The sequence below is a fragment of the Anguilla anguilla genome, chromosome 13 (genome assembly GCF_013347855.1).
Source record: "Anguilla anguilla isolate fAngAng1 chromosome 13, fAngAng1.pri, whole genome shotgun sequence".
In the NCBI taxonomy this organism is placed as follows: Eukaryota; Metazoa; Chordata; class Actinopteri; order Anguilliformes; family Anguillidae; genus Anguilla; species Anguilla anguilla.
Window position 1 is genome coordinate 4164813 of NC_049213.1, and position 11727 is coordinate 4176539.

The 11727-nt window shown below is 49.9% G+C and overlaps 1 protein-coding gene across 3 annotated transcripts; it reads left to right on the top strand.

Annotated features, from left to right (window-relative positions):
• Window positions 1-284: 284 nt before the first annotated feature.
• Window positions 285-11715, top strand: tarbp2 (TAR (HIV) RNA binding protein 2). 3 transcript variants are annotated; one of them, XR_004761969.1, is made up of 8 exons: window positions 285-640; window positions 1251-1577; window positions 2940-3009; window positions 3381-3498; window positions 3605-3732; window positions 6029-6221; window positions 7774-8220; window positions 8486-11715. XR_004761969.1 is itself a non-coding variant. In XM_035388094.1 (7 exons), the coding sequence occupies exons 1-7, from the start codon at window positions 588-590 to the stop codon at window positions 7929-7931; spliced, it is 1047 nt and encodes a 348-aa protein (XP_035243985.1). In that variant the 5' UTR covers window positions 285-587; the 3' UTR covers window positions 7932-11715. The 3 variants fall into 3 exon arrangements, 2 of the variants coding, with proteins under 2 accessions (XP_035243985.1, XP_035243986.1); XM_035388094.1 differs by having other exon boundaries at window positions 7774-11715; XM_035388095.1 differs by having other exon boundaries at window positions 6032-6221; window positions 7774-11715.
• The last annotated feature ends 12 nt before the right edge of the window (window positions 11716-11727 follow it).

Consider the following 11727-nt stretch of genomic DNA (forward strand, 5'->3'; position numbering starts at 1 on the left):
TGGTGTCATCCGTTGAATTTTCTTTGAACTGGCTCAAACTGACGGTTTATCTCGTACGTCTTACAGTGACAACCGTTCCGCTTGACTGGACCAGTGGACCTCATCTTCTGCCGCGAGTGTTGTAGGACTTCGACATTTCAAAGGCGCTGAGATGCCACAACCTAAAACCAATGAAAACGTAGAGTTTCAGCAGACGACCAATGGGAACGCGAGATGTTGGATGGTCGAGTGCGGCGGGGTTTCGATGGATAGCATTTGTTAAACACTGACCCTGGGTCAGCCCAGCCTGCTCGGGCAGAATGGTTCGAGGCCAAGCGTAAGGTTGGATTTGCTGATCCTAGATCAACCATTGATGGCATCTTCCACCTAGGGCAGCCACTGTCGTGAACCGACGTCGAATGGCACGGTGTTGTCCTCCTCCTGCTGGGTTTATGGCTGTCGGTGGCGGGGACAATTAGACGAGAGTTGTCGCCGTTTCTTCATGTCGCTGCCACCGTCGCAACCGTGGGAGCCGTTAATGAAAACAAGAGGCTGTGGGGGGGTGTCTGCAATCCGAAACTGTTTGGGTTTCGCTCCGTAAATAGGGAATGAACGACGAGAAAACGCCGGGCAGCTTCAAGAGAAACTCTGGGTGTTCCAGGTAGGGTCACTTCAGATGGCTAATCTAGTGCTAGGTGGCTAGGCTGATTCCTATTGATAAACAGACATAAGACCTCGCTAACGCGCTATTGGCTAATTAGCAACTGGATAGCTAGCTTCGTGCGTGCACAAAACTTGGCTACCTAGCCAGCATAGCTAACTTACCGGTCTTTAAAAAAAACAGACCGATTTCATTAACACGAAACTAACTTGCACATTCCTCGATGTTCGGATGCTACCCAGCGCTAGCTACTGCCCTCTATCTTGCAACTTTCTATTTGTTTAGGCAAATTTAACGTTACACACATTGCAACAAGCATGGCAATTTTAGCTACCCAACTGCCGTTATCGTTTTGGCTGTGTAGGTTAACTATTTGCACTTCACTGCAACATTTGGAATATCTGTTACCTTGCCTAACCATTCTGTCTGACCAATATTATTTTAAGCAAGCTGACTGACTGTATTAACCGTATTACGTTTAGCTACCTTGGCTTCGTTTCAGTAAACTAGCGTTAGCGGTAGTGATGCAGCGTGCAGTTGTGTTGTCCGATCCCCTTCAACTCGGGCACTGGAGTGATACTGACGTGCACCGTTTCTCTTTGCTTCGTAGTATTGAGCAAATGCTGGCCGTGAACCCGGGGAAAACGCCCATAAGTCTGCTGCAGGAGTATGGAACGCGGATAGGCAAGACCCCGGTGTACGACCTGCTGAAGGCGGAGGGTCAGGCCCACCAACCCAACTTTACTTTCCGCGTGTCCGTGGGCGACATAAGCTGCACCGGCCAGGGCCCGAGCAAAAAGGCCGCGAAGCACAAGGCAGCCGAAGCGGCCCTCAAGATGATGAAAGGAGGGCTGGGGGGAGCAGGAGGAGGCGGGGGTCTGGGAGGAGGCGGAGATGTAGGACTGGCTGGGGTGGAGGTGCCTGTTGAAGGGGGGAGGTCAGTGTCAGTTACCACTTCATTTAAGTTGGCTCTGTGTGTATGTGTGTGCGTCTGTGCGTGCATGTGTTTGTGTGTGTGTGTGAGTGAGAGAGTATGTGAGTGTGTGTGTATGTATGTATGTGGGTGTGTGTGTGTGTGTGTGCGTGCGTGCATGTGTTTGTGTGTGTGTGTGTGAGAGAGAGTATGTGAGTGTGTGTGTGTGTATGTATGTGGGTGTGTGTGTGTGTGTGCGTATGTATGTAGGTGTGTGTGTGTATGCAGTGGTGCACAGTGGGTAAGGAACTGGGCTTGTAACTGAAAGGTCGCAGGTCCGATTCCCGGGTAGGGCACTGCCGTTGTACCCTTGAGCAAGGTACTTAACCGAAATTGCTTCAGTAAATATCCAGCTGTATAAATGGATACAAAACTGCTGTGTAAAAAGTTGCGTATGTCGCTCTGGATAAGAGCGTCTGCTAAATGCCTGTAATGTAAGTGATCTTGGATGCTTCTGGGCTGGGCATTAGAACAGGCTTCTGCAACCCTTGTCCTGGAAAGCTGCAGGTCCTGCAGGGTTTCTTCTTTTTAACCTTGCCATTTTTTACCTTAAAATCGGCAGTCAAAAGGGTGTTACAGTTTGTAGTCCTAAAACCTGGAAGTTTGTTTGCATTTTTGAGCCATGGGTTCCCTCGTCAGATTTCCAATGCTTTTTTCCCATAGGGATTTTGTTCACTGCCGAAAATAAGGTCTGTGGTTAACGTATGTTGAAGAGAGTTTCATGTTTTGTTCTACGAGATAAATTACACCCATTAATGTCTCAACCGTGAAATTCAAAGACGTTATGTGCTTTAAAGAAGTAAGATGCTAACAAGTTGCTATATTGAAACTACAAGAGTGGATGCTTTGTGGCAACCGCCACTCAAGTTTCCATAGTACCCTGCCTGCATGTGACAACCGTTGTAGTTTCAATATAGCAACTTGTTATGTGTACTTCCTGTTCGTATTTGGCCCAGTATGGATGCAGCAGGCTTGGCTTGATGCGCAGATGCTCGGGTGTGAAGTCAGGTGTACTTCCTGTTATTATTTGGCCCAGTATGGATGCAGCAAGCTTAGCTTGATTCAGAGATGCTCAGGTGTACTTCCTGTTATTATTTGGCCCAGTATGGATGCAGCAGGCTTAGCTTGATTCAGACATGCTCAGGTGTGGCTGCAGGTGTACTTCCTGTTATTATTTGGCCCAGTATGGATGCAGCAAGCTTAGCTTGATTCAGAGATGCTCAGGTGTACTTCCTGTTATTATTTGGCCCGGTATGGATGCAGCAGGCTTAACTTTATGCAGAGATGCTTGGGTATGACCGCGGGTGTACTTCCTGTTCTTGGCAGCTCTCATTCGGAGGTGAAGGTGTCCAGCTCCACGCAGCAAGCGGAATGCAACCCTGTGGGAGCTCTGCAGGTGAGCCCCTGAAAAAGGGAGAAATCCCTCCTTTCCTCCTGTCTCTTTCTCTCCTTTTTAATTCACTCTGACTCCCTCTCTTTATTCCTCCCTTATTGAATAGTCCATCTGACTCCTTCTGCCCCCTTCAAGGTCATTTCCCCCCCATTTCTGTCTTTCATTTGGTTTTTTTTGCACCTGCAATTCCCTGACTCCAGGGGTCTGCCACCTGGGGGAACCCTGATTTTATTGTGGGGAAAAACCCCAGCAGACAGACCCTGCAACTCTCCAGGACCAGGGCTGCTGGTCTCCTCTTACTCTCTCTCTCTCTCTCTCTCTTTGTCTCTCTGTCTCTCTGTCTCTGTCTCTCTCTCGCTCACCCTCACCCTCAGGAGCTGGTGGTACAGAAAGGGTGGCGATTGCCAGAGTACACCGTCACGCAGGAGTCGGGCCCGGCGCACCGGAAGGAGTTCACCATGACCTGCCGCGTGGAGCGCTTCGTGGAGATCGGTGAGCGCCGCGGTTTGGCCCAGAGCCTCGTGGTCTCCGTAGTTCTTTGGCTGTTTGGCGGTACTGCGGTTTTGGTGACCGCGATCCCTTCGACGTCTTTCCGCAGGCAGCGGCACGTCGAAGAAGCTGGCCAAGCGGAACGCCGCCGCTAAGATGCTCTCTCGAATCCACGACGTGCCGGTGGACCTGCGCAGCAGTCATGAGGCCGAAGCCGAGGACGACACGTTCAACATGGTGGGAACATCTCTCACTCACCAGCATCTTAGCATATCAGCCCTGTGTCCGATAGGGAACATCTCTCACTCACCAGCATCTTAGCATATCAGCCCTGTGTCCGATAGGGAACATCTCTCACTCACCAGCATCTTAGCATATCAGCCCTGTGTCCGATAGGGAACATCTCTCACTCACCAGCATCTTAGCATATCAGCCCTGTGTCTGATAGGGAACATCTGTCACTCACCAGCATCTTAGCATAACAGCCCTGTGTCCGATAGGGAACATCTCTCACTCACCAGCATCTTAGCAAATCAGCCCTGTGTCCGATAGGGAACATCTCTCACTCACCAGCATCTTAGCATAACAGCCCTGTGTCCGATAGGGAACATCTCTCACTCACCAGCATCTTAGCATATCAGCCCTGTGTCCGATAGGGAACATCTCTCACTCACCAGCATCTTAGCAAATCAGCCCTGTGTCCGATAGGGAACATCTCTCACTCACCAGCATCTTAGCATATCAGCCCTGTGTCTGATAGGGAACATCTCTCACTCACCAGCATCTTAGCATATCAGCCCTGTGTCCGATAGGGAACATCTCTCACTCACCAGCATCTTAGCATATCAGCCCTGTGTCCGATAGGGAACATCTCTCACTCACCAGCATCTTAGCATATCAGCCCTGTGTCCAATAGGGAACATCTCTCACTCACCAGCATCTTAGCATATCAGCCCTGTGTCCAATAGGGAACATCTCTCACTCACCAGAATCTTAGCATATCAGCCCTGTGTCTGATAGGGAACATCTCTCACTCACCAGCATCTTAGCATAACAGCCCTGTGTCCGATAGGGAACATCTCTCACTCACCAGCATCTTAGCAAATCAGCCCTGTGTCCGATAGGGAACATCTCTCACTCACCAGCATCTTAGCAAATCAGCCCTGTGTCCGATAGGGAACATCTCTCACTCACCAGCATCTTAGCAAATCAGCCCTGTGTCCGATAGGGAACATCTCTCACTCACCAGCATCTTAGCATATCAGCCCTGTGTCCGATAGGGAACATCTCTCACTCACCAGCATCTTAGCATATCAGCCCTGTGTCCGATAGGGAACATCTCTCACTCACCAGCATCTTAGCATATCAGCCCTGTGTCCGATAGGGAACATCTCTCACTCACCAGCATCTTAGCATATCAGCCGTGTCCGATAGGGAACATCTCTCACTCACCAGCATCTTAGCATATCAGCCCTGTGTCCAATAGGGAACATCTCTCACTCACCAGCATCTTAGCATATCAGCCCTGTGTCCGATAGGGAACATCTCTCACTCACCAGAATCTTAGCATATCAGCCCTGTGGTTGATAGGGAACATCTCTCACTCACCAGCATCTTAGCATATCAGCCCTGTGTCCGATAGGGAACATCTCTCACTCACCAGCATCTTAGCATATCAGCCCTGTGTCCGATAGGGAACATCTCTCACTCACCAGCATCTTAGCATATCAGCCCTGTGTCCGATAGGGAACATCTCTCACTCACCAGCATCTTAGCATAACAGCCCTGTGTCCGATAGGGAATATCTCTCACTCACCAGCATCTTAGCATATCAGCCATGTGTCCGTGTCAAATATCAGTATTGTGCCATTTAATGTGGATTCAGGATAATTGCAGAATTTGTTTTCTGATTTTTAAAATAATTGTTCCTTGTTTAATATGAGGCTGTAAGGCCATGTTTGGTGTTGAGACTGTAGAGGTGGTGGTGCATATTGCAGTTATGACTATAGTATTTGTTTTTTATTGTGATTTTGTCACTTTCTCTGCCTCACTCCCTTTCCCTCTGCCTCTTACCCATCTCTCTCTCCTCTTTTCTCTCTCTTTCACCCTCTCCCTCTTTGTATCTCTCCCTCTCTATTTGCTATCCCCCTTTTTCTTTCCCTCAATACTTTACTTTTATCCTCCTCTCTCTTCTTTTTTCCCCACACCTCTATTCTCCCTTTCTTCTCCCCCCTCCCTCTCTCTTGCCCTTCTTCCGCCCACCACTCATCTCTGTCTCCCACTCCTCACCCCCACCCCTCCTCTCTCTCTCCCCCACCCCCTCCCTCTCTCTCGCCTTTCATCCCCCCACCCCTCATCTCTCTCTCCCCCACCCCCTCCCTCTCTCTCACCCTTCACCCCCCCACCCTCCTCTCTCTCTCCCCCACCCCCTCCCTCTCTCTCCCCGCCCTTCCCCCCACCCCTCTTCTCTCTCTCCCTCCTCCCTCCACCCCTCCTCTCTCTCTCTCTCTCTCCCACTCCCCCCCCTCCCCAGCAGATGGGGGGCAGGATGGAGGGGGGTAAGAGTAAAGGTTTTGGCTGTACCTGGGACAGCCTGCGTAATTCAGTGGGGGAGAAGATCCTGCAGCTGCGCAGTCATCCTCTGGGCATGCCCAGTTCCAACTTCTGCTCCCTGCTGAGCGAGCTGTCTGAGGAGCAGCGCTTTGACGTCAGCTACCTGGACCTGGGTGAGCCCCGCCCCTTTCCCTCAGCGTCCAATCGCCTGTCTTGCTCAGCCCCGCCCCTTTCCCTCAGCATCTAATCACCCATCTATCTCAGCCCCGCCCCTTTCCCTCAGCGTCCAATCACCTGTCTCGCTCAGCCCCGCCCCACACCTTTCTCTCAGCATCCAATCGCCTGCCTCTCTCAGCTCCGCCCCTTTCCCTCAGCATCCAGTCGCCTGTCTCTCTCAGCCCCGCCCTGCCCCTTTCCCTCAGCGTCCAATCGCCTGTCTCTCTCAGCCCCGCCCTGCCCCTTTCCCTCAGCATCTAATCACCCATCTCTCTCAGCCCTGCCCCTTTCCCTCAGCATCTAATCGCCCATCTCTCTCAGCCCCGTCCCGCCCCTTTTCCTCAGCATCCAATCGCCTGTCTCTCTCAGCCTTGCCCCGCCCCTTTCCCTCAGCATCCAATCGCCTGTCTCTCTCAGCCCCGCCCCTTTCCCTCAGCATCCAATCACCCGTCTCGCTCAGCCCCGCCCCTTTCCCTCAGCATCCAATCACCTGTCTCGCTCAGCCCCGCCCCACGCCTTTCCCTCAGCATCCAATCGCCTGTCTCTCTCAGCCCCGCCCCTTTCCCTCAGCATTCAATCGCCTGTCTCTCTCAGCCCCGTCCCGCCCCTTTCCCTCAGCATCCAATCGCCTGTCTCTCTCAGCCTTGCCCCGCCCCTTTCCCTCAGCATCCAATCGCCTGTCTCTCTCAGCCCTGCCCCTTTCCCTCAGCATCCAATCGCCTGTCTCTCTCAGCCCCGCCCCTTTCCCTCAGCATCCAATCGCCTCTCTCGCTCAGCCCCGCCCCTTTCCCTCAGCATCCAATCGCCTGTCTCTCTCAGCCCCGCCCCTTTCCCTCAGCATCCAATCGCCTCTCTCGCTCAGCCCCGCCCCTTTCCCTCAGCATCCAATCGCCTGTCTCTCTTAGCCCTGCCCCTTTCCCTCCGCATCCAGTGGCCTGTCTCTCTTAGCCCTGCCCCTTTCCCTCCGCATCCAGTCGCCTCTCTCGCTCAGCCCCGCTTCTCAGTGCAGCTCTGTATAATGAGCTAATCAGGGGAACATCTTTTTTTTCCCTCTTTGTAACCAAGGAAATGTGGAGGCCAGCTCTAAACGCGCGACCAAAACGGCTTTGTGTGTGTCACTCCTTATGTAATTGCTTCCCGAATGCTTCCGAAAATAACGCGCAGGCCTCCGGGGAGCCTGGGCGCACCCGCGGCGCTAAACGTGGGCCGTTCCGGGCGCTCCTCCCGCATATTTTTAGAAATGAAACGGCCAGCCTGTCATTACGTCCCATGTGTTCGCGCACGGGTGGCGGCTGAGCGGAGTGCTTAAGGGCTGCGCCACACTGGGGGAGGTTGCCGGTTCAAATCCCTGGGGCAGGGCACTTAACCTGCACAGCTTCAGAAAAACATCCCGTGTGAAGAGAGAAATAGTTTAAATATATGAATGATGTATTCATAACTGTAACAATAATAAAAGTATTTAATGTTTGAGTAATTAGCCATTTTAATGCTGCTCTCTCTGCCCTGTAGAGGAACGCAGCCTCAGTGGGCTGTGTCAGTGTTTGGTGGAGCTCTCCACCCAGCCAATCACAGTCTGCCACGGCTTCGCGCCCAATCTGGACGGGGCCCGCGCCAGCGCCGCCCACAATGCATTGCAGTATCTGAAGATCATGGCCGGGGGGAAGTGACTGCTCTCCGCCCCTCCACGGACTTCCTGCCCCTTTCAGCGTCTGCCTGTCGCCTTGCCCTCACTTGAGTGACATCACACGAGTGGCTCCGCCCGCCCCACACTTCCGTTCTTCGCTTCCCTAAAAGGAGGACTTTGGGCGCAGACATAGCCGCCAGAAAATCAGTGAATGACCCTCTCCCCCTCCTCCTCCTGTTCCCGCTGCTGTGTTGAAGCAGCAGGGGGCGCCCTCCCGCAGTTGTACCCCATGTTTGAGATGAGTGTGTTTGTGGACCCCGCCCACAGCAGAGGTGAGCTTTGAGGGACATGATTTTAAGCGAATACATTTTCCCCCCTTCCTTAAAGACACATCACTTTCTCATGTTTTTAAAACACTATTTCAGTTTTAGTACATCATTTGGTTGCCTCAGACTGTTCGTGTGTGTTGAGGGAGATTTTAGGTATGTCCAGAAGCTTCTGTTATCTGATAATTCTTCATACAGTCTGTTGATGTAACATAGCTGAACAAGCTGCTTTGGAGGTACTTCACATGGATTTTCCTGCTTTGGTCTACAGATACTAGAATGCCCCTATAGCAGCCACTGTAAAGCTGGCAGGCATCGGAAACATCTGTAAGTGTTTAAAACATCCTTCATCACACGCAAAAACTGTCCGAGCCAGTCCAGAACATGCACTAAATCTGAAACGGTACATTTTAAAAAAACATCAGTGAACTATCCCATTACCGGCCCCGATCTCTGGTTAGGGAGTCCAGATATAACCAATATGTAATCTTTATAGAGCTGTTACAGAGCTCATTTTATTCCTCTTTTAAAGTAATTACACAGGTCGTTTATCTCCATTTTAAGTGTTTAAGCAAGACCATTGCCCCAAAATGATCCGGACTAAGACACTGAATCCCGGAAGAGTGTTTTCTGCCCTTCAGTTAGCATAGACCTGTCACCTGCTTTAACTCCTGAGTGAATTTCTGAGATTTTAGCTACTGAGTGAATTTCTGAGATTTTAGCTACTGGGTGAATTTCTGAGATTTTAACTCCTGAATGAATTTCTGAGATTTTAGCTACTGAGTGAATTTCTGAGATTTTAACTCCTGAATGAATTTCTGAGATTTTAAGCTCCTGAGTGAATTTAAGTCACCCACTGGCTCAGGAGTCGGCATACACTTCTCACCCTTTTTCTACTGGCTGCCAATCGAAAGTAAACCTCAAAATCCTTCAGACACAGCGCCCCCTCCAGGCCTGGAGTTAAACCTGCATGTGCTGCGGCCCTCCAGAACTGGAGTTAAACCTGCGGACACTGTGGCCCTCCAGGTCTGGAGTTAAACCTGCAGACACTGCAGCCCTCCAGTTCTGGAGTTTGAGGTCCTCGATTTAGGATGACATCTTTCCTCGCTCACACTGCCAGGTGCAGTGGGTTTTTAGCGCAAATCGACACATTGGCCCCGACAGGTAGCAGGAGACGTGCTTTTCAACATTACCACCTGGAGCATGAAAACTAAACTGATGAATACTGTATAAATGGATGAATCCCTGAAGTGTGTCGATTGTAACAAGACCATGCCTTCATCAACAAGCCTTCCAAGTTAAACACACTTCTTTGGTTTTACATTTTAATAATAAAAATTGATACGGTTAGTGTTTACCCTGGACTATATTTTACTTTATTGGAGTATAAATAAGTGTAGAGAAAGTACTTTAGCCTAGAAATCCGTCATCAGTGCGTGAACTTGACTCTCAAGTGTCCTTTCATGTGCAGCCACATGGTGGTGCTGTTCCTCATCTTTCACACAAGGTTCTGAGTACTGGGGAACCCACTGTATGCTGGTTTTGTCAAAGCTGATTTCTTGGCTGTTGAAAATGTGTTTCATTTTTGCGGTAATTGTGTGGTTAGACTTATTTTTCCCTGCCAGGTAAACTCATCCATTTTACACAGAGGGTTTCCTGTTTCCACACTCCGCAAATGGGAGCCAACTGTCAGTTTGTAACTGAATCGATTAAAATGGAACCTCTTTAGCGTTGCAATCATTTGTCATATAGTACATAAGCACAGGAAATGAAAGCATGAGCTGGTCTGACCGATTGAATTTCCTGCGATGTGAATATGGCACATTTAGTTTTTCAGGCGTACATGGCTATTTCTGGCATAACATGGCTTTGATAGGGTGAATCATCCTTGAACAGGCTGTAAAGATGTCTAATTAAGACCAGTTTAGCAGCCCGTTACAACACAGAGCTCGTCAGTGCGGTTGGGAGAACAGCCGGCTTCACAGTGGGGCCCCACAGTGGGGTCCCCAGGGCCTGGTTCCGAAACACTGCTGTTAAGGGCCAGTGAGCCTCCAGTCGGTTTAACGGTTCCTGTCAGCGAAAGAGCCGCCGGACTGGAGGAATGGACGCAGGGTTGAGGAACGTGAGCTTCCGCACGGTTTCCGGTTCTTACTGGGGTTACTGGGACTTCAGAACCCCAGACAAATACCCTGTCTGCCCATCAGAGCTTTGCCTTCGTGCGTCCTGCATGCAGCAGCACAGATGAAGGTTCTGTATATCCTGAATACATATGAATTTTGAAGCAATACAGAGATTATCAAAGTCAAGGAATAATAGTTATTTTTTCAGGTATGTTCAACTGCTGAGGTCATAAGCTGGTCCGTTGAGTAATAAATGGTGCTGGGTCATTTCATTAGCAGTGATGTTTGGAGGTTAATGCTGAGAATGGATGTGAGTTTTACAGCAGCGCGCACCCCTGGTCCTGGACTGCTTTCGTTTTTAAATCTGTGGTCTTCAGTGTATAACTGTCCATTATTAAATGAAATTTATGCAGGGGATGATGCATATTATTACATAATTTCTTCCTCTAGCGCATGGTCACCTATATTTATTTGGTGCAGTGGCTACTACAGATATGTAGTTACAGGTTTAGATGGAACTATTCAAAATTAAAATATCTCCTGCAATTCAGGACCAGGGTTAATGATCTGGATTTAATATAGATTTATTTATGAATGTTGAAACATTGCTTATATCTCTAAGGGTTCATCACAGAAGTTACTGGGTGGACTCTAGCATATTGACTCTTTCCTTGTTGGAAAATGTTATTGTAATCATTACTCTTGTCCCTGACTGTTGTTTGCCTCTTGCTCTGTGTGGAAATGCTGGTTTTATTGTGGAAGTCCTCATTTCGGGCCCATAGTGAAATTGATTTCTTCTGCTTATGCATGTAAGCCACAGCAGGGCAACCGAGCGCAGTGTTTACAGTGACCTGTAAACCCGGGCCACCGGCCGATAGCTCCCATTGGCTCTGTACTGCAGCACGCTGTACTGAGGCTAGCTCCCATTGGCTCTGTACTGTAGCACTCTGTACTGAGGCTAGCTCCCATTGGCTCTGTACTGGAGCACTCTGTAGTAAGGCTACCTCCCACTGGCTCTGTACTGGTGCATCCTGTACTAAGGCTAGCTCCCATTGGCTCTGACCTGCAGCACTCTGCACTAAGACCAGCTCCCATTGGCTCTGTACTGGAGCACTCTGTAGTAAGGCTACCTCCCATTGGCTCTGTACTGGTGCATCCTGTACTAAGGCTAGCTGCCATTGGCTCTGACCTGCAGCACTCTGCACTAAGACCAGCTCCCATTGGCTCTGTACTTGACACTGTATTGAGACTAGTTCCGGTTGGCTCGTTTATTTCAAAATGTCAAATTGAATGAGGCTTACATGGAATGAGAGCCCAATGTTTTATAAATGATGTTTTGTGTGTTTTTCTTTTTAAAATAAAATGTTCATTTGTAATTGAACCCAGGTCTGCG